General features: G+C 43.1%; 1 protein-coding gene across 1 annotated transcript in view; it reads left to right on the top strand.

Annotated features, from left to right (window-relative positions):
- HYDIN (HYDIN axonemal central pair apparatus protein) overlaps nt 1–26,595 on the top strand; it is a 359,230-nt gene that overhangs the window by 271,930 nt on the left and 60,705 nt on the right. The window contains exons 43-55 of the mRNA XM_004387835.2: nt 1,288–1,450; nt 7,613–8,239; nt 10,313–10,534; nt 12,950–13,158; nt 13,367–13,549; nt 14,812–14,931; nt 15,827–15,986; nt 16,090–16,262; nt 17,520–17,718; nt 21,266–21,365; nt 22,880–22,979; nt 24,616–24,784; nt 25,301–25,539. Coding sequence (XP_004387892.1) covers nt 1,288–1,450; nt 7,613–8,239; nt 10,313–10,534; nt 12,950–13,158; nt 13,367–13,549; nt 14,812–14,931; nt 15,827–15,986; nt 16,090–16,262; nt 17,520–17,718; nt 21,266–21,365; nt 22,880–22,979; nt 24,616–24,784; nt 25,301–25,539 — 2,664 coding nt within the window. The remainder of the gene's footprint in view (nt 1–1,287; nt 1,451–7,612; nt 8,240–10,312; nt 10,535–12,949; nt 13,159–13,366; nt 13,550–14,811; nt 14,932–15,826; nt 15,987–16,089; nt 16,263–17,519; nt 17,719–21,265; nt 21,366–22,879; nt 22,980–24,615; nt 24,785–25,300; nt 25,540–26,595) is intronic.

Here is a 26,595-nt window from a genome sequence, read left to right on the forward strand (position 1 = left end):
GCAGCTGGATCCCCTTGGGGTGCTGTCCCAGGCTATATCGAGATACATTTGGGGGTAGGGGATCTATTGCCTATTCCTGCCCCTAGGATTTCACCCACAGAAGGGGGCAGGGCCAAGATATTCACCTACAACTTAACCTCCTTCTCTTCTCTCCTCCACCTTCTGACTCTTCATACTGACCCTGAAAGGGCTTCTCCATCCTCCCTGCCCCTGCAGTATGTCCTCCTCCTCCTCCCCTTTCCACCGTAAACACAGGATCCCCAGTCCTCCAGGCACGGTCTTGGTATGAGAACCCCGGCTTTGGGACTTCAAAGGGAATGCTGTTTTTTCTTTCCAAGGTGTTGCTTTCAGGTATAGCCCCAGTGGTGCAGTGGTTACAAACTCAACTGCTTGGAAACCCTATGGGGCAGGTCTCCTCTGTCCTATAGGGTCACTGTGAGTCAGTGGCAATGGGTACTTTCAGATCCACCCGTGGACTTAGAAAGTGCAAATTTGAACCACAAAGCTGAGCAAGGACTTATTTGTGTCCCCTCCCCAAAAATAGTGGTGTGGACAGTGGGCTTCAGGGAGTGGGGAGCCACAGCAAACAGGAACAACTAGGGGTTACCAAGAATGGATGTGTATTCAGAAATGCTGTCCCCTCCACACTCATCTGTACTTAGCACCTGACTATGGTGCGTGCTCTGCCGTTAGCAGCAGCGGCAGACATGGCTGGACCCACAGCAGGAAGGGAGAGAGAAGGGAAGAATGGGTGTGCAGAACCAGCACTGTGACTCCAAGTTGGCCACAGCAAGGACTGCTGTTGAAAGCACCGTGTCCTATCATTTGCATGTCAGATGTGAGGGTGTAACAGGCTGGGCTCATCTGACTAATTCCAGAACAATCTTCGAAAGTTGCTTGAAAGAGTGCTAACATCAAACTTATGTTCAGCCCTTGCCTCTGTCTCTTATGAAAGGAGATTGGAATAGAAATACAGATTAAATGAGAATTCCTCTTAGTCGACGTTCAGTTAATCGGGGTTTTGTTGAATGACTATTCGAAGATGTTATCTTTCCTTCCTTCTTTCTTTCCTTCCTTCTTGCCTTTCCTTAATCCATTCATTCATTCTTCCTTCCTTCCTTCTTTTCTTTATTTCTATCTTATCTGTCCATCTTTCATTCTTTCTTGCTTGCTTTTTATACCTAAGACAGCTCTGCCCAGTGTCCCTCTGCCTGGCAAACTGGAGCAGGGAAGGGGCTCAGGCAGGAAGGTCTCTGAACTCTTGTTTTCTTGCCTGGTTTGATGAAGGGAGCTGGAGAGGCTGGCAAAAGAGATGCAAGAAAAGAAGCTGCAGCAGGAGCTTGAGCGTCAGAGGGAAGAAGATGAGCTGAAACGGAAGATTAAAAAACCCAAGCAGGGCCCCATAAAGGAGGAAAGCCCGCTGAAGAAACCTCAGGCTACCAGCCGGCAGGTAACAGCCTCGCTTACCTCTTCCCCGCCAACACACACAACCCCAGGAAGTAGAAGCAGAGGGGCCATGCATTGTAATCAGCCAGTCAGTCCAGTCTGTTTTCCCTCCAGAAGATTAACCTAATAGTGTTTGGGTTTGGTGGAGGAGCAGAAGATAGGAGGAAAGGAGCTGACATTTGATGAACACTCAATGTAAGCTAAGTGCTGTGCCAGTGCCTGACTTACTTACTTCATTTCAGCATCCCAGCCACCCTGCGAGGTAGGTGTACTCTTCCCCGTCTGAGGTTCAGAGAGATTACATCGCAGTTCCAGGACCTCACCCAATTATGTCTGAGTACAGAGCCCTACTCTGTCCACTGCACCATGCAGGCTCCTGGATGGTGCTAAATAAACCGGTAAAACAGTTGTCCTCAAATCGATTCCAGCTCATGGCAACCTCATGTGTGTCAGAGAGGAACTGTGCTCCAGAAGGTTTTCAATGGCTGATTTTTTCAGAAGTAGATCGCCAGGCCTTTCTTCTGAGGCACCTCTGGTCAACTTGAGCCTCCAACCTTTCAGTTAGTAGCTGAGCGCATTTACTGTTTGCACCACACGGGGACTCCTGGTACTAAAGGGGCTAGTGTTAAAGATCTGCCTCCAGCAAAACAATAAACTCCCTGTGTTTAATCAAGAACAAAACCCTTTCAACAGCCAAGAAGACATGCTGGCATAATCTTATCCTTGCAGAAGAGTACCAGCAGTCTATCAGTTTGCCAAACTTAGCAAACTTCTTTACCAACTGTGAAACAGGAAGAGCAGAATGGCCAGTGCAGTGGCCACGATGGTGATTGCATCTGAGAGGTGTGGCAAGCCCATGTGGAATGAGTTCTGAGGGTAAAGCTAAAGCTAGACTCTCAGACAAGGTGCAGACTGGTCTGAGTAGGTGAGTGAGAGACAGCAACCACAGCTGGGTAGACATGAGAGCAGAGGCATCAGTGGCCAGGGTCTCAATCAGGTAGAGCTCAAGAAGGATCAGGGTCTGAGCATACAGAGCTGAGCACAGGTTTGGGATTCAAAACAAGAACAAGCTAGTTTCAAAACAAAACTAGCAGGCCTGGAGTTCAGACTGAGAGCTAGGGACAGGCCCCACACAGAATAACCTGGTGGTTGTGGGTAGTGACCTCTGCTGGCCTTTTCTGGTGTGGAAAAGTAAGGGTCCGCAGGGACGTGGCCTGGTGGGAGCTGTTGATGGCAGCAGAGACTGGGACTCCAGCAGGCCACAAGTTCCAGAATCACCGAAGCTTTGATGTCATTGACCTGCAGGAAGCGTAAAGCGTCTCAGGCTGAGAACAAAAAAGAGTACCCAGGAGAGAGTTACAAGGACTGAATGATTTTGTGCATGAAGCCAGGGGTGAGAATTTGAGTAATTGTGTTCCAGCACTCTTTCTGTAATTAACAAAGTCAATTTCTTGTTTGAAAAAAGTTCAGAATAATCTATGCAGAAGTTGTCTTCCCAAATTTGCTTTTAAAAAGAAGTTCATTCATCATGTAAAAAAGAATGTTTGGAGCAGTTAACCCGAAATTATGGCCACTGACTTCATCACTGGAGTCTCCATCAGGTATCTGTTGGAACTTTTAAGTGCAGGCTTGTGGGTTTCCCCTATTTTACTCTCAGCTCAAGTTGCTATGACTTGAGCACCTACCCAAGTCCCCACTACAGGTTATGGGCAAGTACCCTCCTGTGTGCTTGGTTGACCTTGGGAAGAGGGGAGGGCCACATCAAAGCCATCCCTCTGGGGCACAAGCTTGTATACCATTTAACGTTAGCACAAAGTACAATCAGTCATATTCCCTGGGGACTTCTTAAGATTCTTCTTGGGACAAATGCAGTTGCCTGGTTTGAAAAAACTCTAGTTCAAGAAAAACTGCTGAGACTGGATATATTCTCAGGAAGTGAAAGGAAATTCCAGGAGGGTGCCAAGGTGAAAGGGAAGGACTGGAGAGAACAAATCTCAGTGGACTTCCTTGTTTCCTCAGCAGATCTGGTCTGTCTCGTGGGCCATCTGAACATCTATTTCTCTCTCTGCTCAGGCTTCAGTCTCTCTTCCCACAGGCCGCTTGCCTGCAGGACATTTTCATGCTCAAGTATCACCCTCCTTTAAAGAAAAAGTCTCCCTCAACCCTGGGACCCTCTGACTACCACCCTATTTCTCTCCTTTCCTTCATAGAGTTGTATTCACTTGCAGGCTCATTTGCTCACCTCCAGTTCATGCCTCAACCTTTTTTCTAACCTGGCTTTTGTCTCTACCACTCCCTTGAATCAAAGGTCCAACCTCTCTACTTCCAGATCCAACATAGATGGTTCCCTACTTGACTTGCTGAACTTCCTTCTCTGGGAGTTGTGGATGCTCACTATCCCCTCCTTTGAATTATCTTCTTTCTCAGTGTCATGACCCCACTCTTTCTGACATTCTTTCTTCCTTTCTCAGCCATTCCTCTGGCTCCTTTCTGGACGGGAAAAACTATAGAGTTAATTCAAGACTCTAGATGTTGTTATCTCCCTCCATAGAAAGTCAGTATTTGATTCTGGCAGATAGCTAGGCAAAGAGCACAAGAAGTCTTAATTTAATCAGGGATGGAGCTCATTTGAAGTCCTGGGGGGGCTAGACTATTCTGCTTCACCCTTACTCCTAGAATGCAGCTTTCAGGGTCCTAACTCAAATCCCAGGAGATTTACCAGGGTCTTCTTTCCTTGGCAGAACTAAAGTACAATTTTTGAGCCACAACCGTATGAATCTGTCCAAAGCTCTTCTCAGCTTCTCAGCCACATTTTCAGCTACAAATACCTCGAGGGAAACAGCCCCAAATTCTGGGCTCACTTCTCTGTATTTTGTTCCTCTCCCAACCACCTGGTAGGCACTTATTACTACCTTTATGGCTCTTTAATGACTTCAAACAGCTAGATTTTCTAAAATATTTTGTACAGCTTTTCTATTTTGGAAACCCTGGTGGCGTAGTGGTTAAGAGCTATGTAGTGGTTAAGAGCTATGGCTGCTAGCCAAAAGATCAGCAGTTTGAATCCACCAGGCACTCCTTGGAAACCATATGGGGTAGTTCTACTCTGTACTATAGCATCGTTATGAGTCGGAATCGACTCGACGGCAATGGGTTTGGGGTTTTTTTTGTTTTGTTTTGTTTTTTCCTACTTTGGGGTGTTGAATTATGCCACATAGTTTTTCTGCATCCATTGATATGATATGATCATATTTGTTTTTCTTCTTTAATTTGATCAAGTGGTAAATCACATCCATAGATTTTTCTAATATTAAATCATCTTTGCATTCCAAGTGTTAATCCTACTAGGTCATGATTTAGTCTATTTTAAGGCTATTGCTAGCTTCAGTTTGTGAATATATTGTTTAAGATTTTTGTGACAATGTTCATAATTGAAATTGGCTTGTAATTTTTCTCTCGTGCTGTTCTTATTTCATTTCAGTATCAATGTTATCTTAGCTTCATAAGATGAGTTAGAGATCTTTTCCCCTTTTTCATTTTATAAAACATTTTGCATAAGATAGATTATCTATACTTTAAAGTCTTTGTAGACACTATCTGTAAAACTGATGGGTTTATAGGTATATCTTCTAAATTATTGAATCAATTTGTTTAAGGATTATTGTTCTGTTCAGGGTTTATTTTACCTTCCTAGTCAATTTGATCATTCATGTTTTTCTTTTAAAAAGTCCGTTTCATCATTTTTCAAATTTATTAGTGTCAAGTAATTCACGTATTTTCTTATTATCTTTTTAATCTCTTCTGTATCTATAGTTGGAGCCCTGGTGGCATAGTGGTTAAGAGCTCGGCTGCTAACCAAAACATTGGCAGTTAGAATCCACCAGCTGCTCCCTGGAAACCCTGTGGGGCGGTTCTGTTCTGTCCTGTAGGGTCACTATGAGTCAGAATCAACAACAGGTTTGGTTTTGGTTGGTGTCTATAGTTATGTCCCCTTTTTCATTCCATAGGTTGTTTATTTGTACTCCCCTCCTCTTTTTTTTTTTTTCCGTGATCAATCTAACTAGAAATTTGTCATGTTTATTATCTTTCTGAAGAAACAACTTTGGCCTTTGTGGATCATCTCCATTGCATGTTTGTTGTCCATTTAATTAACTTCTGCTCCTGTCTTTTAAAAGTTTCCTTCTTTCTACTTTCCTTGTGTTATTCTCCTGTTCTTTTCCTAACTTCTGAGGTTGGATGCTTACCTTATTTACTTTCCATCATTCTTCTTGTCTAATTTATTGAAAGTTATAAAATTATTTAAAGATATATAAACTTCCAAATACTATTTTATATCTATTCTTCAAGTCTTGATAGATAATGTTTTTTTGTTGTTCAGTTATAAATATTTTCTTATTTCCTTTATGTTTTCTTTTTTAACCCATGAATTATTTAAACTTGTGTTAAATAATTTCCAAGTGAATGGCTTCATTTTGTCTCTTTTTTTATTTCTAATTTTAGAATAGTGTCTTCAGAGAACATGTTCTATGTCTGATTGATCTTTAGCATTTGTTGAGTCTTTCTGTATGGTCTCATGTTCCACATGTATTCAAATAGTATGCATATTTTTTAATTGTTGTTGTTGTTAGGTACTGTCGAGTCAATTTCAGCTCATAGCGAGCCCATTCAACAGAGTAGAACTGCCCCATAGGGTTTTCTAGGCTGTAATCTTTATAGGAGCAGATTGCCAGGTCTTTCTCCTGCAGACCCGCTGGGTAGGTTAGAACTGCCAACCTTTTGGTTAACAGCCGAGCGCTTAACCATTGTGTCACTAGGACTCCTTGTTCTCTCATTGGGGGATAAAGCTCTTTCTGCATCCATTCATTCAAGCTCATTAATCATGTTATTGCAACCGTCTATGTTCTTAGTAATTTACTGCCAGCCTTCAGCTACTCTTTGCTGGGCTCCCTCAATCTTCCAAATACAAGTCCTCCCCTCACCAGCCTCCTCCCTCCATGCAAAATCCACTTCTACATGGAATAAGATGTCCAAACAGAACTCTCAGTATCTTGGCAGTGGCTCTGAAAGCTGAGGACAATACAGTAGGAGCCAAACCCCTCCCCACCATGAGCTGAAGTAGGTGATAGACCCCTGCATGAGACAGTCTTGCTAGCGCTAGCATGTCAGCTACCTCTCCAGGCTGTGATAGAGAAGGTAAGGTAGGGTAGGAGAAGGTGGAGTGAGGTAAGGGCAAAACCAGCCTTTTCCCACCCCCGTAACTCATGCCTACAAGTCTGAAGTAGTCCTGAACTTAGGGAGGCAAAGAACTGCTACAGGGAGAGAGTTTTAATTAATATTCCACTGGGCTGTACTAGCAATATGTGATCAATAGAATGAACTGGCATTCATGCCATCAAAGAATGACCCAAAAAGCTATGGCACCTACCTGAGGATTTCATCTAGGGGAGGAGAAAATCAGAACCCATAAAGCCAGTTTAAAGGGGTAATAGGAAAAAGAATGAAGTTAATTTCTCCATGCATCTTCTGAGTCCAGCTCATTAAATAAATACATACATACAAAAGTCCGGAACACAGACCAATTCTAAACTCCAGTTTGTTCCCAACAACACCCATTATGTACATGACCTGTGAAACGATAATGACTTAACAGTAATGGAACTCTTACTCTGTGGCAGGCCTGTTGTAAGCTTTTGTGTGTTCACACATTTCATCTTCAGTCCTCTGGGGCAGTTATTAATAGTACCAACCTTGTTATTCAGGTGAGGCGGGGGTGGGGGGAGTCCTCACGCAGGTCAGTGCGGCTGTGATTGGACCGCTGTACTCTATGGCCAATGCCAAGGCACCTGAAAGCAGGTGCCAAAGTAATCATGTCTGTGATCTTTTCCTGTTGATCCTTCAGAACAGCGCTCTCCACAGGGAGTGCACATCAGTCACCTATGCAGCTGTTTCAAAGTTGACATGCCAGGCCTCAGCCAACTCTATAACAGAAGGACCACGGAATGGATATTTTGATAAAAGCTCCCAAGATGATTCTTAGGCACAGCCCTAGTGTGCATAAGAGGTGCCCAGAATCCTATGAGGCCTTCTAATGCAACAGAATGTCCTCCTGCCTGTTCCCTATTCAATTTTCTTTCCCTTACAGGACTGTTTTATGTGTTTTGACTTCTAGGTTCTTACTTTTTCCAAACTAGAGGTAAAGATGGAAGCAGTAGAAAGGAAAATATCTGTTAAGGAGCAAGGACTGTCTGAGAAAGAGGAACTAAACAAGAAAAGAAAGAACCAACTGACAGATGTCAATTTCCTTGGGTTTCCTCTTATCCAGGAAGAGGAAAGTGAAAAGGACTTACTCCTGAAGGACACTGACAAGCACTTGGCCCACAGGTTCAAGAACTATGAGTTGAGTTTAAAGGATATCCAAAGCATCCTCATGTATTGGGACCGGAAGCAAGGAGTTCAGCTGCCTCACACAGGGACCGACGAGGTGCCCCATGAGCCCGACGACCAGCGCCAGGTCCCATCAGGTGGGCGCAGAGGCCGCAAGGACCGGGAGAGGGAGCGCTTGGAGAAGGAGCGAGCAGAGAAAGAACGCCAGGAGCGGGAGAAGGCTGAGAGGGAGCGTCTGGAGAAGCTGAGGGCAATGGAAGAGCGCAGTGATGTGGGAGAGGGAGAAGGGGACGAGGACCATGAGGGGAAAAAGGACGTAGGTGTGCCATTCATAAACATCCAGACTCCAGACTTTGAAGGCTCAAGTTGGAAGCAGGCCCTGGAGAATGACAAGCTTCCTAAAGGAGATCAGGTACAGACTTCTTCGCCAGGGTGGACAGGTAGCAAATCAGGTAGCAGGTACTGTGCTTTTTGTCGTAAAAGTATTTCTTTCTACATAAGATCCACATTCTCTCTAATTCCATTCATCTTCAATGCCCCCTTAGATGTAAGACAGCAATTGCTAAAGGGAACTTTTTCTACCTGACAGAAAGTTCCACAGGCTTAAATTATTCCATCTAACCTCATAAGAAGCCACCTGTACATGTGATTTTTAATATTGGCAATACGAGGTCTATGGGATGGCAAGGCGTGTGCTTTGGGATAAAGCAAGAGAGTCATCTACTCTAAAACCTTTTCCCATGACCTTCCCCCAGTGACAGAAATTATACTGTTAGATAACTTTTTGTTCCTATAAACAAAAGTATTACATATCCGAAAATCACCTTTGGCAGTGGTTTGGAGGGGAGCATTATTATATCCTTTTGCCCAGGGACAAACTTTTTATGTAAAGGGCCAAACAAGAATATTTTAAGCCGTAAATCATACAGTCTCTGTTGCAACTACTCAACTCTGTGTTCATAGGGTAAAAGCAACCATTAATAAAATGTAAACAAATGGACATGGCTATATTCCAGTAAAATTTTATTTACAAAAGCAGGCCAGATTTGGCTCACAGACCACAGTTTGCTGACCTCTGCTAGGTGACACATTAGAAAGTAGGGAATAGAGCCTAAGAGGGTTGGAAATATGTCAGGTAAGGGTTGATGAAAGGACAAGGGTAATTGCTTAAGAGGTCGGACCTTGATGTGGCCTCACAATAGTGTTGCCATAGTGGTCCAGGGGCAGGGCCAAAGAGGGGAAGGTAATTTGAAGACACAACACCACTCCACTCATTTCATGATTTTGCCTCAGACCAGCCTTATATAAGCAATTTTTTTTTTTCCAGAAATGTAGTTTTTGAAAAAGTGCTATAGCCGAGAACATCTTGCTTTGTTTTATACTCTAGTATTATAGCCAAGGGCATCTTCTTGTCTTGTTTTATACTCTCCACATTCCAAGCCATAGGTTACACTGTTACTTGAAGAACTCCCTGGCTCTGGTAATTTAATAATTGGTACAAATTATTCATCCCCTTCCTCACTGACATTCTAAATCCTAGGAGTTAACTCTAGCCACACGTTAGTCAGGAAATGTATTTAGCTACCTAAGCCATAGCATGGGTCTTACTTTAAAAACACAGGACTACGTGAAGATAGTTACCTGCTCAGCCTAGGAAGCTACTTGGTCCACAGAATGGGCACTCAGATGGGCTATCACATTTACTGTTGTGACGACAGCAGTTAAAATCTAGGAATTGCATGCTTATTTGGAGGGTCTTTACATGCTGGGAAGGATGTTGTCACTAGATTTTCAGGCCACGTGCTCTGGAGAATGCCCATTCATTATGTGTTAGGGCAGGATGGGGTAATGTTGTAGGACTAAACCTTCTCTCTGTCAGGATTCTTTTTGACTTCTCTCTTTATATCCACCTCCTACCCCATCCCCAGAACTTCTGCTTTTTTCTTTACTGTTTTTGACCTGCTCCAATCTTAACTTTCTTTCACCTTTGGAAGGAAAGCATGTTTAAAACAAAAGGAAAAATTAACATGGAAACTGAAAATAGATGGAATGACTTTACTATAGACACCAGAATCTTAAGAGCTGGTCTTTTTACATTAAATGGAGATTTGCTGAGTGCCTACTGGGTGGTAGGCCATGTGTTGCATCAACCTGGTTTTCGTCCTAATCAAGTTTACAGTCCAGTTACAAAGACAGGCAATTAAACAGTCACAATAAAGTGTGATAAATAAAAGAGGCATGGGGAACCCACAACCCACAGCAGGAGTGCCCAGCCTGGTCTGGGGGCAGAAGTTTGGAAAGACCTGCAGAGCTGTGTCAGAGGTCCTTCACACCCTCCCGAAGACATGCTCTGTGTAGCAGTGTCTCCCAAGAATGCTGAGGGATGGGGTTGGGGGAGGTCTGAACCACCCAGTGCTCACACAGAGGGGCTGTTAGGGCTAGCCCGCTCTCCACACAGAGAATTAACGATAGGCTTTTCCTTTAGATCCTAGACATCTTAGGTCTGGGTTCCTCTGGACCACCCATCCCGCCTCCTGCCTTGTTCTCAATAATCCCATACCCTGTGAAGCGTCTGCCTTTGGCCCCAACGGACATCCTGAAGCATTTCATTTTTGTCATCCCACAATCAGAAGAGCTCTCCATGATGGAGGATAAAAAAGAAGTGGAGGCAGAAACAGAGCTCTTAACCCCCACGGTCACTGTAAAGGTAAAGCACGAGCAGCTTATTCTCCTGGCCTTGCAGGCCTTCAGGTGGGCAGGGAGGGAGGGCCACCCTCTACGGGGCCAGAAACAGTCTGGTTGAGGGTGGATGTCATGCTCACAGGATGGATTTTCCCCAGACCCTCCCTGGACTTGAGGATCCTGCCTAAGGTCCCTGCAGGAGCTTCCCTGGGCTACATCTCCCCTGGGTGTGACTTGTCCTACTTCCCAAGAGAGACTTAAAATGATTGACTGTCATTTCTCAACCCTTCCAATCCCCATAGGATAGTTTAGGGATCTTACTGAATTACTTTGAAGTTCATCTGCAAGAAAAAATAAGCAAAACTAGCTCTTTAGAAAAGATACTAAAATGCATACTGAAGCTAAGGTAATTCAAACAGTCCAGCAGAATTCACAGACTCAGGGAACATATACCATTCAAGAAAGGATAGACTATTAAAGATACTATGATGAGAAGATTGGACATTTTTGTTAAAGTCACTTTTTAGCTCCTTGCCTTACATAAAATAAACTCAAGCTGAATTAAAAATATTTAAAAATCAAAATAAAATCATAAAAATGGAAGACAGTATAGATTAAATTAATAGAATAAATTACAAAGAAAAAATAGACTTGACTACAATAATATACAGAAAGTATTATATTAAAAATTATAGAGGGGCTTTTTATTCCATAGGATAATGGTGGCCAAAATTTGGATTTTTCTACACAGTCTCCTACAAACCATGCACATCAGCAAAGAGAGCAAATACAATCACATATAGGGCCTGCCTACAGCACAAGTAGGTGGCAAAGAATACTAGAAACTTCATTTTACAACTAGGTAGGAAAATCAACATCTGAAGTCAGCAGCATTGGCAGGCCTGTCACACCAGAACAAAGAGTCCATGGTGAAGTTCCAAATAAAAAAGATAAAGAAGAAAAATGGCCACCATAGGAGGTGACTATGACACCACCTCCTTATTCTGAAGTTTGGCCTTTTGAGATTGGCCATGAAAAGGAAGGTGATTCTTTAACTCAGCATCTTAGGAGGAACTCCAGCTCATCCCCAGTTGACAAGGGAAACTCATTGTTCTGGAAGAATGGCAACTGAAAGAATGACAGATTTAGAAAAGCACCAGTTTGTTGCCCCTTGAGTGAAATAATTGATTAGGGACCACCAGTGAATGCAAAAAGCAGTAGGTGAAAAGTTGTGAACAAGACATTCACACAGAGCCATAGTGCCATCCCACATGTGATTTGCTGACTGCAAAGGGAAAAGCTACTCTGCAACAGAGGGGTCTCGAGGGCATCACCCTACCATGTGGACACACTTTGTATCTAATAGTGGGTCGTCCTGACATTATTTGTCCCCTGCTATGATGGAGTAGAAAGTACACAGATCAACTGTCAGTCTAGTCAAGCTTTCAAGCCTAATTTTCAGTTTACAGGGAATGAAGACATAAGTTAAATAACGCTGTGAGAATAGTCAGAACAATTCAGAATGTAGGATGTTCAGTAAGAAAACAGATCTAATCTCTCTAAAAAGTCAGTGTGATGGGGGAAGGAGGTTCTAGATTAAAAGGTATTAAAGAAATATAACCAAAAACAATATAAGAAAGTTAATTAGATACTTATTCGGAAAAAATAGCTAGTAAAGACATACTCAAGATAAATGGGAACTCTTTAATATGGACTGTGCTAGGACAATACTATTGAATTACTGTTGCTTTTCTTAGGTGTGATAATGGTCTTGTGGTAGTGTAGGAGACTGTCCTCAGAAGATATGCAGGCTAAAGTATTTAGAGGTAAAGTGTCATCATGTCCACAAAGTACTTTAAATGGTTCAGAAGACAAAATGACAGATAAAACAAATAGGGCTAACTGTTAACAACAGTTAAAACTATGTGTTCATTGTACTATGCCTTCAACTTTGATAGTTTTCCAAAATAAAAAGTTAGAAAATGATAAATAAATTAAAAGACAAAAAATAAGAATGAAATTGATCAGAAAACATTAATAAATGGGGACTTCTTATTAATCATGACAGATTAAAACAATAAGGGACTTAAAAAAATAAAGCATAAGCCCTAAGGACAAAGAAAAGGGGAGAGGAGATGGCGGCAGGTAGAATAAGTCAACAAAATATTGGGAAGTAGACTGCAGTGGGCAAGGGGCCTGCAATGCTGATAAAGCTTGAAACCTAACCAGCTATGGTGGAGCTTCAAGCTTTCTCAAAGGTTTCATCCTCCTCAGGGAATGGGGTGCCAAGGAACACAGCAGGCTCGTCACCTACCCATGAGGCTGGGCCTTGCTCTACTCTAGACAGCAGCCAGCATCCTGGGCCCACACTGCAGATGTGGTAAGCATCCAGGTCTTCTGTTCATGTGTATTTATGACCAAATGCTCATTTTTAATAAAGGCCCAAGAGGAGCAGACCACCCCATCTAAAGGAAGCAGACAGAAACTGAAAGAAAAATCGGAGCAATCCCGCGAGTCTCAGAAGGACAAACGTCGCATTGGCGTTAACAGGAAGGGCCTTTCTGGGGGAACTCCTGGAGCCATTGCCCCCCTGTCGGACATAGACCAGAACAACTTCACTGGGCAGCCCTCCCAGGAAAAATTCATCAGGTGGGCCTCCAAGAAGCTAGGGAGCGGGGATGCTGGGGCCCCAAAGCTGAGGCTGTGGCTGTCACAGCACCGGGTAGGAACAGGGCTGTTCTGCCTGTGGGACCCAACGCAGCCTCAGCAGGACAGGGTTTCTCCTAGGCAACTCTTATGTCTTCTCTTGGCCAAAAGGAAACACTGTCGTTTTAAAAACCTACACGGTCCTTTGCAGGCTGAATCATTTCCGTTGGATCGTACCAGCCAACGGTGAGGTGACTTTGAGAGTGCACTTCTCTTCTAATGATCTCGGAAACTTTGACCAAACTTTTAACTTTGAGATCCTTGGAACTTGCCGCCAGTACCAGCTCTATTGCCGGGGTGTCTGCACTTACCCGTACATTTGCCAAGACCCAAAGTAAGTATATTTTATTTTGAAAAAAAAACCGGCAGATACATTTTAGTTTTTCCCCATGATACTTTGAATAAGATGGCCCTTAATAATAATGTAGAACTGGGACAGCATCCCAGACCCTCTTGTATTGGGTTTCAGTGCCTTGGACATTGGCTAAGAGCTGCAGGAATGACATGACACCATTTGATATTGCCAGATTAAGGTAAAGAGAATGTTAATAGGTGTATTCATTTCCTAGGGCTATAGTAACAAAATACCACAAATTGGGTGGTTTATAAGAATGGAAAGGTATTGTCCCACAGTTCTGGAGGCTAGAAGTTAAAATTAACCTGTTGGTGGGGCATGCTCCTTCCAAAGCCCTAGGGAAAGATCCTTTCTTGTCTCTCTCAGCTTCTGGTAGCCGTAGGTGTACCTTGGCTTGTAGATGCATCTTTACATGCCCATCCTTCCTCTGTGTCTCTTCTCCTCTTTTATAAGGATACCATTCAGATAGGATCAGGACCTATCATACTCCAGTATGACCTCATGTTAACTGATAACATCTTCAAAGATCCTATTTCCAAACAAGGTCTTGTTCACAGGTACCAGAGATTAGGACTTCAACACATCTTTGGGAGGCCACAATTCAATCCATAACAATAGGCGTAAGGAGGAAAAAAAAGTCTTCCTCTGACAAGTTTATTTTTTCACTAGTAAGCAAATTTGAATAGGTTTCATATTTACTATAGGACTTCTTGTCCTATAACATGAATATATGGGTGAGCTTCTTTCCAAGCTTCTGAGTACCACTGTGCAGCTCACACACTCATAAAGGTGCTTGGCTGGGCAAGCTAGTGAGGTTGACTCTGCCCAGAGAAAGGGGCCTTTCGTAACTGATCCACCCAGAGAAGCATTGTTGCAGTTCTCATCGAGGAGCCACATTTTACCATGGAACTCAAAGGCTGATTAATACCTACCAGAACTAGCTTTCCATAAGGGTTTTTCTAGCTGGGAGCACTAGAACAGGCAGTCCAACTCAGCTCTATCATGGACCCCTTTTTATGGAAGACACTACTTAGAATCTTTTTCTTAAATTCAAACTATACTAGCCTCATTCAGTGGGGGATATAAAGGTTCAACCAGGTCCTCAAATTAAGAGTCACTCTGTCTCCAGATGCCTGGACCCTTTGCTGAACAGGGGGTGTTAGGTTCAGGTAAACATCATGTGGTGGCATTGAACTTTCATTCAGACAGCTTCTCCTCACCCCTTTCTGCCCTGTGTTTAGAGTGGTATTCCCTCAGAGGAAGAAGGACATAAAGACAAATGAGGTCATCTTTAAGAAGTATGTTATGAGCATGGACAGGTTTTACTTTGGGCCACTGCTTTGTGGAAAATCAAGAGATAAGTAAGTGATCAATTTTATCAAAGCAGATTTAAGACTCCTGGATTGGGCTCATGAATAATACAGGTGTGGTTCCTCATTGTTAGCTTTTACTAACACCTCCTCAGTTAGCCCTGAATCACCAGTTAGGAGAGCTGGGCTCTGGTCCCTTCTCAGGCACTCACAACTGCGTGACCCTTGGCAAGCAGTTCCTTTCGCTGGGCCTCAAAATGAAAAGAAGAAACAATGTCCCTCTTATATGTCCCTCCCTGCCAACTCCAAAAGTCTATAGAAATGATGACAACAAAAATAAGAGAGAATGCACGTTTATTTCTTATTATAAGTCACCCCAGGCTTGTCCGAGTCCAGAGCCCCCATCCACTAAGCTAGGCTGCCTTGTATTAGCAACGGTGAATATATGAATGTATATGTGTGTGTTGGGGGGAGGGTTTATACCTGCTTTGTCATGTGTGTCCAATGCCTGCCATTCCATCCTTTCCTTCCCACATGCACCGTGGAGTTTAAAACCATACACACATCTAGATCAAACCTTGCAGCCATGCGACCTTGAGCAAATTCATTTGTTCATTCATTCATTCATTTACTCATCCATTCAATAACTATTTATTAGAGAAGAGAAAGAAGTTCTACTGTGGCTGGAATGTACTGAGAAACAGGAAGAACATCCCACAGTGATGCAGGAGAGGGAGGCCAAGCTAGGATGTTTGTGGCAGGGCCTGCTTTAGTATTGTCAGATGCAAGTCTGCACAATGACATAGCCCGTGTTCTTAGCCCCTGTGCTGCTGCCTCAGTGTAACCACACTGTCCCTTTGAATTGCCTTGCACTTTGCCATCTCTTTTTCTACCTGAATTCTCATTCAATCCTCACAACCACATCTCTGTTTTTGTTCATTTCCAGGTACAAGTCATCCATCTTCCCAGGTAACATGGAGACACTGACGATCCTGAACAGTTCCCCAATGCTCGTGGAGGTGTACTTCTGTTTTCAACATGATGTCAGGGCAAACACCTACTTCTTGGAGCCCACCACCATGATTCTTAAACCCAATGAGAAACAGGTACAATTTCATGAAAACAAGGCTACTGGAGCAAGCCTTCTTGGGAAATTTGAGGCATTGGCATCCTCGATGTAAATGTACTTTCTTTTGACTCTTCCGTTAGATGCTAACCGTGTGGGCCTACCCGACTGCAGTTGGCGTCTTTGAAGACAACATCGTCTGCTGCATCAAGGAGAACCCAGAGCCAGCTATCTTCAAATTAAGCTGCCAGGGGATCCGCCCTGAACTGGAGCTGGACCACAGGCAATTGCATTTTGACCGGCTCTTGCTGCACAGGTAAGAGTTCTGGGTGATTCACCAAAGGCCTGGACTAGAAAGAAATTTAGAGTTCATTTAGTTCTAGGGTGACCAGTTCATCATAGTTTGCTCTGGACTTTACCAGTTTTAGCACTGATCTACATCCTGGGAAATTTCTCTGCCCATGTAAACTGGGATTGTTAGTAACCTTGTTTAGTTCACAGATTGTCAACCTGGGCTCGGTGGAGGGACTTCAACAGGGTCAAGGATTCCCCTAAGATCAAATGCAAAGTGTGTGCCTATATGCATTTTTCTCAGGATAGCTAATTCTCCAGGTTCTCAAACGGATCCATTACCCTAAAAAGTAAAGAATCTTTGCTCTAGAAATTAGCATACAAACAGAGAAGGTCAGACCAAAACTAGAACTTCATATATATTCATTGGAATTGTATCATTCTAAGTAGAGAATGTTTATTTCTGAGGTCCTGGGAGAGAATTTTGTAATGACATGTGTCTTACATTCCTTGATCATCACCACCAGACCCCATTCCCTAATAAATATTGATCAGTGAATTTAAGTAACAGATGAAGTAGCAAGAGTGCTTTTTCTGACCTGCCACAGCCAGTTCCACATGACTGTCAAGCAGCTGGTCTGAGTAATAACCCAAGTCTTGCCACTAACTCTGTGAGTCTGGGGCCATGAATTAACGTCTCTATGCCTCAGGGGGAAGAATTTTTTTTAAATGAACAGACCCTCAGTAAACTGTGGGACAACATCAAGCAGTCTAACATACTAACATATTACCATATTTATAATTGGTAATAGTATTAAATCAGTATTAAATTTCCTGGGTTTAATAAATGTTCTTGTTCTTAGGAAATATGCACTGAAATATTTAAAGGTAAAGGAGCACAATAGCTCCAATTTACTTTCAAATGGTTCAGAAAAAAAGTATGGATATATATGAGGGAGAGAGAATGTGAATTTGAATTCAAAGCTAAGAGGGCAAAATATAAACAATCAGTGAATCTGGGAAAGAGTGTAGAGGAATTCTTACAACTTTTCTCTAAATTTAAAATTATATCATTACATTTGAGTTAATTGGGGCTAACTTACATGAGAAAAAATTAAGAATCATACAAATTATCCCAGCCTCATAAGCTAAAAGACCTAAATGAAACAAGCAGAAAAGAAGGGCTAAGAAATTTTAAACACAGAGCCACACAAAGGAGAAATTGTGATTTTTTTTTTTTTTAATCGGTTGTGACTGACAAAATTTCTTTTGGTCACTGCAGAAAAGAATCCAAGATAGTCCTCCTCCGCAACATCACGCCCCTGCCTGTGGCCTGGCGGATCTCCAGCCTGGAGCACCTGGGCGATGACTTCACTGTGTCAATGATGCAGGGGACCATCCCCCCCAAGTCTGAGTACGGCTTGCAGGTGCACTTCCAGCCCTCCAAGCCCATCAACATCAAGAAGGCTATTCGCCTAGAGGTGAGGTTCCGCACATCCCAGATACAGTCATCAAAATGCATGCACAGTGGGTTCCCTAACACACACACACACACACACACACACACACACACACACACACACAGAGCCAGCACTCTGTGTTCCATGCTCCCATATGCTCCCCGTTTAGTAGCCCCTAGCCCACACTGTCATGCTCTGCAGAAGACTGTAAACTCTTCAAAGACAGAGACCATGTCTGTATTGTTCATAGCTGATATCCCAGTGCCAGGAACAGAAGCAATCAATAAATGTAGAATGAATGTGTAGATGGATGGATGAATGAGTGAATGATGTTACTAAACTAGGTAACCACTAGATTCCTAACTTCATGCCTCTAAACCCCGTCATCCACCAGACTTCCCTGTCTCAATAAACGTCTCCACTTTCCACCCAGTTGCTCCTGACAGACACCTGGAAATCATCCTTGATTCCCCCCTTTTCCTCACTGCCTCCCCTCCAACCCAGTCCTCCAACAACTTGTCAACTGTGCCTTCGAAATGTCCACACTGCCACCACCCTCGTCCAGGCCCCCAGGAGCCTCTCACCTGGACTTCTGCAGAGGCCTCCTGTCTTAGTCATCTAGTGCTGCTGTAACAGAAATATCACAAGTGGATGGCTTTAACAAAGAGAAGTTTATTCTTCACAGTCTAGTAAGCTACAAGTCCAAATTCAGGGCATCAGCGCCAAGGGAATGCTTTCTCTGTTGGCTCTGGAGGAAGGTCCGTTGTCATCAGTCTTCCCTTGGTCTGGGAGCTTCTCTGCACAGGAACCTCCGGACCAAAGGACATGCTCTGCTCTCAGCACTGCTTTGTTGATGGTATGAGGTTCCCATGTGTCTGTGCTCGCTTCTCTCTTTTATATCTCAAAAGAGACTGGCTTAAGACACTATCTAATCTTATAGACCTCATCAGTGTAACTGCCGCTAATCCATCTTATTACATCATAGTGATAGAGTTTACAACACATAAGGAAATCACATCAGATTACAGAATGGTACATAATCATACAATACTGGGAATCATGACCCAGCCAAGTTGACAGATATTTTGGGGGGACACAATTCAATCCATGAGACCTCCTAACTGGTTTCCCTCTTCCTGTTCCCCACAAATATCCAGAAGGATCTTTAAAATGTCAGTCAGATAAGCTTACTCTCGTTCATGAAATACTTTGCTGGCCTCCCATTGCAATAAGAATAAAGCCCAGGGTCTCATCTACCTCTGAGGCCCTGCCTGCCTCTATATCAGCATCTGCCCCTACCCTCACTTGCTGGCTTCTATCACACTTTTGTCTTTTGGCTCTTCCCTCCCTCAGCCCCTTGTCTTGCCACACCCCTGCTAGAAATGCTATCCCTGGGCCCAGTGGGGGAGCTGGCTCCTGCTTTAGAGGTCCCTAAACATCACTGCTTCAGCTAGGGCTTCCCTAACCACCCATCTAGGGAGTCCTCCGTCACATGCAATCACTCTCCCTGGTTTCCATTCTTCAGAGCACCTAATCTTTTCTGACATTAACCTGTTCTTTCTTTACTTACATGAACTCCAGGAGGACAGGATCTCACCTGACTTCTTCACCATCTGTATTAGTTTCCTGTTACTACTGTAACACATTACCACAAACTGGATGGTTTAAAACAACACAATTAATTCTCTCACAGCTCTGGAGGTCAGAAGTCCAAAATCAAGGTGTCACCAGCACCACACTTTCTCTGAAGCTCTAGGGGAGGAATCCTTCCTTGCCTGTTCTAGCTTCTGATGGCTCCAGGCATTCCTTGGCTTGTGGCTAAATCACTCCAGTCTCTGTGCCTGCCTTCCTGTGGCCTTCTGCTGTCTGTGTCTTCTGTCTCTTATAATGACATTTGTCATTGGATTTAGGTTCCATCTGGTTAATCAAAGATGAGCTCTTCTTGAGGTCCTTAATTATATCTGCAAAGACCATTTTCCTAATAAGGTCACATGCACAGGTTCTGGGGGTGAGGACATAGACATAGCTTTTGAGGGGCTACCATTCAACCCACTACATCATCATATCCAGTGTCTAGCACAGACCTGTACATATTAGGCACTCAGTAGAATCTATTGAGTGAATGCATGTATGTCACTGATTTTTGATGTTTGAATTGATCCTGCAACATGCAAGGGATCAACCAAACTTCTCCTTGAATATCTCCAAGGACAGAAAACTTACTACCACTCAAAATATCCTGATATTTTTTTTGAACAGGCCTGACTTAATTCTTCCTTGGGTTGAGTATAGATTTTCACCTTGTAATTTACACTCACTAATCCTGTCGTACATTTTTAGGCCAGTCAATGGATCTAATCTCTCTTGCCCCTTAACCCATGACAGATATTTGAAAACAGAGATTGATAGATCACTCAATGTACAAATATGTATAAAGTCCAGGGATGACAGTCAGAACCTTTAGCACCCAGTCTCTGCACAGGCTCTGGTCTATAACAGTGGATCCAGGCAACATGGCTGGTGTCCCCAGGTTCTTGGAGTCCTCCGAACAGGCCAGCTTCATCCTTTAGTTGCTGGAACATGGGAGGTTCAGAGGTTCACATGGTAGGGGATGGAAGGCAGATAGCAAGGTGATCTTAGAGAGTTCATCATGACAGCTATTTACCAACAGGTACAGAAACATTCCCATATTTTTACAACTCATATGGTATCCCTGTGTATCCCAGACAAAAAGCAGCTCTACACAAAGTAGGCTTTAAGAGTCTCCCTCAGCCCCCACCCCCCACCCCCCATGTTCTAAGGCTCCTCTGCCCCCAGATTATACTTTTTCAACATCTATACTAGGAAATGCCTTCTCTTCTGATCCCTTTTGAAAGCTCTCCAGAGAACTTGTTTTATTCTGATGGTATAACACTTAAATTGTCCTTCCTATTTCCTCAATTACAAAATTTATTTTTATCCCTTCTACTCACCTCCCCCAAGGGAGGAAGCAAAGGAAATTAAATGCTCTGGGTACTTGACATTCATCAGAAGAAAGGTACTGTATAAATTCAGGAGCTGATAATTCAAGGTTTTTTTCTATTGTTTCCTCCTGCTGCCATCTCTTCTTGCCATCTGTCAAAGGGTGAGTAGCAAAAGAAGGAAGGTAAAACTCAAGTCAATCCAATTTGCTTTATGAAACATTGGCAAAATGTTTGATGAGAGAAAAGATGGAAACTCTGAATTAAAAGCTGAGTTTGGGGATAGCTGCAAATTTTCCCTTGGCACTCAAAGCACCAAGTATAGGGAGTTGGTGACTTAGTTTCTCAACTTTAAGCTTCAGCAGAGAGGCAGGTGGTCTCCAACAGGTGCAGGTGTGCCATACCCACTACCTAGCAGCTCTTTCCTTTGACAAACAGATCCTTTATCGCCCCCTTTTTAATCTCAAGAGTCAACAGTTGGGTGGCGCCATTCAGATGTTCCTTGGAACAGTGAAAGGGATCATCAACAGGGATGAAACAGAGGGGACAACAAGCAGCTGGAGGCCATGGGTCTTGCTTTTACTGAAGAACTTTTCTCACTGCAACAGGTTTTAGATGCAGAAAATCTTGTTGGCATTGTTCAAATTGAAAACATCCTGATCTTTGCAGAATCATACGACATTGCCTTGGACATCACCTTCCCCAAAGGTCTGTTGATCCCTTCAAGGAAAGGGCAGTTTTTCACCCACTAGAAGTTCTGTGTAGATGAAGACTAGTGTGTTGTCAGTATTGTGGTGGGGAAAAGTTCTTTAAAGGATAATGCAAGCTCCAAAGTGATATTAGCCGTGTTACTACAAAACCATAGTTTTTCCAACTGGAGACAGCAAGGGGTGGTCATAAATATAAAACTTGCAGAGCTGTTGTCAGAGCAGTCTTTGAGAGTGAGCATCTCTCTTCCTGCCAGTATTAGTTTTCTATGGCTACCATAACAAGTTACTTACTTAGTGGCTTAAAGGAGCCCTGGTTGCACAGTGGTTAAGAATTACGGCTGCCAACCAAAAGGTTGGCCATTCAAATCTACCATCTAGTCCTTGGAAAACCTATGGGGCAATTCTACTCAGTCCTATAGGGTCACTATGAGTCGGAATCTACTCAACTGGTTTGGTTTTGGTTTAGCGGCTTAAAACAACACAAATTTATTATCCGACAGTTCTGGAGGTCAGAAGTCTGGCATGGGCTCACTGGGCTAAAATCAAGGTGTCAGCAAGGCTGCACTCCTTGCTAGAGGCTCCAGGGGAGAATCCATTTCCTTGCCTTTTCTAGCTTCTGAAGGCCAGCTTGTACTCCTTGGCTCATAGTCCCTTCCTCCATATTCCAAGCCAGTAACATCAGGCCAAGTCCTTCTCACTCTGCCATCTCTCTGGTTCTCCCACCTCTGCCTCTCTCTTCCATTTTAAGGACCCTTATAATTACATTGGACCCACCCAGATAATCCAGGACAACCTCCCTATTTTAAGATCAGCTAATTAGCAACTTTAATTCCACCTGCAACCTTAATTCCCCTTTGCTATGTAAGATAAAATATTCATAGATTTCAGGAATTAGGACATGAACATGTTTGGGGGCCATATTTCTGTCTCCCACACTACCCTAACACCCAGGTTAGATCTCTCCTTTTATGATACAGTTCTCCACTATCCCTCATTTTCCTATATTATGTCTTTTCAGAAGATTCATAGTGGTAAAGCTACATGTTTGCTTAGCTGTCATTTGGCTTATATGTAAAGCTATTGCAGCATTATTTGTAATAATGGAAAACTGGAAATAACCTAAATGTCTAGCAATAGTGGAATAATATTGTAGGAATAATATTTTAAATTGTATAACGGTCGTATAATGGAATCTTATGCAGCCACTAAGATCACATTTATGAAGAGTTTTTAATTATGTGGTCAAATGCTTATGATTTAATGATAAGTAAAACAATAAAAATTTATATGCAATATCCCAACTCTGTAAACTATATACTTTATACAAAAATAGAAAACAGACTGGGAAAAGTTTTAGCTGGTGGGAGACATGAAAGGACGTTTATCTTAAGATAGAAAGCTAGAGGGAGCTGCCCCACTGAACTGGGTGGAAAAGCCCTGTTTGTTGTTTGTTTGTGGAAGCTCACTTACAAGAGACTTCTAGCCACAATGTTTTCATTCATCCCTCTGCAGGAGCCGAAGGAGGCCTCGATTTTGGGATTGTGCGGGTCATGGAGGAGGTGAAGCAGCCCCTGCAACTGAAGAACCGCGGGAAATATGAGATCATTTTCAGGTAACCTGAATACCTTCAGGCACAGGACGGTGCACTCCACCACATGGGGAAAAGAGTGTTGCCTGGGAGATTAAAAAAATCAATCAAGGAAGTCATAAGAACCATCTCTACTTTTCGCCTTCCTTGGCTTCAAATGAATGGAATTCCAAATGCTAAGAGAGCAGAGACTTTCACACTGCTCTCAACTCTGCTGCTTTACAGAGACCCTAAGGGCCCCCTAGATGCACCTGGAGCCACAGGGAGGCTGCTGGTGGAGAAGAGACTGTAGGGATGAGGCTGGAGAAGCAATACAGAGACTGAGGGTGGGGAGACCTGGCTTCAAGCTCTCCTGCCCTCCCTCTGGCTCTTATCTGTTTTATAAGTTTGTCCTCTGCATAAGATTTCATATGAAGGAAGGATTTTCCAATGTATTTTTTAAACATTTTAAGAACCACTGTATTATATAGCAGTCCAAACAGTAGCCTGGTAGAATAGAGATCCATCTTGTGTGCATCCCATAAGATTAAAAACAAAACAGTAAACAAGGGAGATTCCTCAAAGAGGAAAGGGCAGCCTGGTTAGTAGAGTGGGGAGAGGTGGTTACTCAGACAAGGTCACACCACTCTTGGTGTCAGTGCCAGCACTCATGCCCAGTCAATGTCTATGAAAGGTCATCCTTCCCCAGAAGAATTCACAGTTGGTAAAGGGACCACCCCCTTGCAGTCTTTGGATAGACTTAGTGTATTCATGATAGTTTTATTTTAGTTAAAGGAATGTTGAAATGAGAGAGCTCCCACCTCAATACTACCATTAGTTAAAAGCAATGAAAATGTAAGATTTAATAAATTTTTTAAAATGCTCAACAAACCTAAAAGAAAGCCAGTGTCACTTTAGAATTAGTGTTAAATGGAATCTTGTCCATTTGTGAGCTTTGTTTTGGATTATGATAGGGCTTTGGCTCTGTCTTTTAAGTTGTGTGAGAGCCACCCACAAGTCAGGACAGGTGATCAGGGGTTTGTTAAAAGGATGTGCAGAAAAGTGAGGAGGCATAGGCACTATGCATGATGCAATTGGATGGCCAGGTCTCCTGGAGAGTGGAAATGTCATTTGGATCCCCACAGCAACCCAGATGTGCTGCTTCAATGGAAGTTCCTGCTCCTACTCCTGTCCCTTTGCCTTTCTCCTGCCTCAACTTGTGTCTGTGACTTCTTGCCTCAGCCCATCGGGCCATGATCTCTCTTCCTAGAGCATGACTCTACCCCTGCTTTCTCTCCGTGAATCCTGTGGCTTCTGCATCACTGCTCCCTCTGTGTATACTGCATTCAGACTCCCTGAAAGACAGATACGAATTAATTTAGTTGGTCTTTTTCCAGTGTCAAGTGTCCCTGTTGGTTAGAGATCTCCTGCAAGGACACCTCTCCACCACAGACTAGCCTAGAGATGGCTCTTTGCCTCAAGCACCACCAATCCCCTGCCCAGTCAATGCTGGCTAAGGTGGGGATGGTCACAGAGCACAAAGCACAGTGACCACTGTTAGGCATAGTGGTTAAACAGAGCTAGAGGCATGGAAGACACTTAATGGTTTAAGACTCTTCTCTCTAGTATCTTGGGTTCCCTGGATAATGACCTAAATGGACTTTTTATTCCTGCCTGCTAGCTTTTCTGTGGACTCATTAGGGACATCAGTGACCAATTTAAATTCCACAATCTCAGTCCAACCCAAGAAGGGCTCACTGACCACAATGGAAAAGCCCACAAATGTCCAGGTGTTGTTTCGTGCAAAAAAGGAAGTGAAGATCGAGCACCTGCCCATCCTGCGCTGTCATGTAAGAGAGCTCAAAGGGAGGGCCGGGCTTGGTGGCAGGATTGTGGGGCTCCTGTCAAAATGAAGTGTATATGGTTTATCTGTGCTTTGGCAGAGGGCTGACCTGGGTGGCAGCTACATAGGACATAGCAGGGTTTGGTCTCAACTAGCAGGCAAAAGTGGATCAGGTGAGAGGTGTGCTCAGTCATCAGAAATAGAGGTAGCAAGAAAGGAAATGTGCCCCCCAGGTGTTTGGGGAGTACCAGAGACAAGGAAGCTGAGTTCAGTCATGAAGTGCAAAAGATGAATGGGGAACTGAAAATGAAAGAGAGAGCTGGTTCATATTAATCCATGGCTGGCACACAGTAAGCTCTGCATAAGTGTTTGCTACTATTATTATTGATACAATAATAGAAAGAGAAGAAATAAGATCTTGGCTTCATGTCAGTGATGAAAGTAGGGAATGGAGTGGACACTCATGGAAATTCTGGAGACATGGTAGTGCCTGATATCCTCCCAATCGTTCTTTCCTTTCTAGATTATTGAGCCTAGTATTGTGGAAGGAGGTGAGATCATTGCCAGCATCCCAATTAAGTTTTCTGTGAATGCAGTGTTCTCCAAATACAACATCAGCCCTTCCTCCATCATCAACTTTGGGGCTTTGATCTGTGGCACTCGTAAAAGCACCACATTCACCATAGAAAATCAAGGTGTTACTGACTTCAAATACGTCCTGTATAGGCTGACGGGGGAGAGCTCCATTCATCAAAAAAAAGCGTAAGACAAGTATTTACTTAAGTCATGCCATTCCATGGTTAATTATTGCTTTACATTTTACAACGAAATTTCATATATTTTATCTAAATTGATTCGATCTGCTTTTATGGGTGACGTCACTAAGGCTTAGAAATGACTAATCCAAGATTATGCAGGAAATCACAGTAGATCTTGGTTCTGAACCCACGTCTTCTGACTCCAGATTTCTTACATTTTCTAACTGCTGTCAAATGTATGATACATTTTAGTTAGACAAATGCAAACACTTCTGCTTGGGATTGTGTCTACTGCCCTGGTGCTTCTGGTGAAGCATTACAAGACTCACTAGTAAGTCATTGTCCTATCATTCTACAAGATGTCAAGAGACTATTATATAATAAACAGCAAGTGAAATCAAAGAAATCAAAAATGCACTTCATGATGGGGATGGAAAAGGGTAGCCTGGAAATGTGGGCTAGAGATGGCATGGTGATGCCTTTGGTCTACCAGGCACTGTTATTACCTTCTCCCCATGAAGGCACTTTATCACCACTGCTAACTTAATCACTGTTCCAACAGTAAAACTCAATATTCTTCTACAGGGGTCTCTCAATCAATCACAAAAAACAACTGACCTTTTCTCACTCGATCCACAGAAAACAAATGACCTTTTTGAGTGCTTTGGCTTCCATTGTGGTTGTCATATATAAAAACCAAACCCGTTGCTGTCGAATTGATCCCGACTCATAGCAACCCTATACGACAGAGTAGAAGTGCCCCATAGGGTTTCCAAGGAGCGCCTGGTGGATTCAAACTGCCAACATTTTGGTTAGCAGCTGTAGCTTTTAACCACTGCGCTATCAGGGTTTCCATATATATATATGTATATATATATATAAATTAAGGATTTTTTTTACCAATTCCCAAGTACTTCTGTCTTAATTTTTACTTCCTAATTAATTTTTTAAAATCAGATTCACAGCATTTTCTTGCAACTTTTTTATATTCTTGTGGATATCCTTTTCCATTTTGGCAAAGTTTGAACATATTAAGAAATTTTTTGTTAAATTATCTAAA

Source organism: Trichechus manatus, unplaced genomic scaffold (assembly GCF_000243295.1).
Source record: "Trichechus manatus latirostris isolate Lorelei unplaced genomic scaffold, TriManLat1.0 scaffold00194, whole genome shotgun sequence".
Classification (NCBI taxonomy): Eukaryota; Metazoa; Chordata; class Mammalia; order Sirenia; family Trichechidae; genus Trichechus; species Trichechus manatus.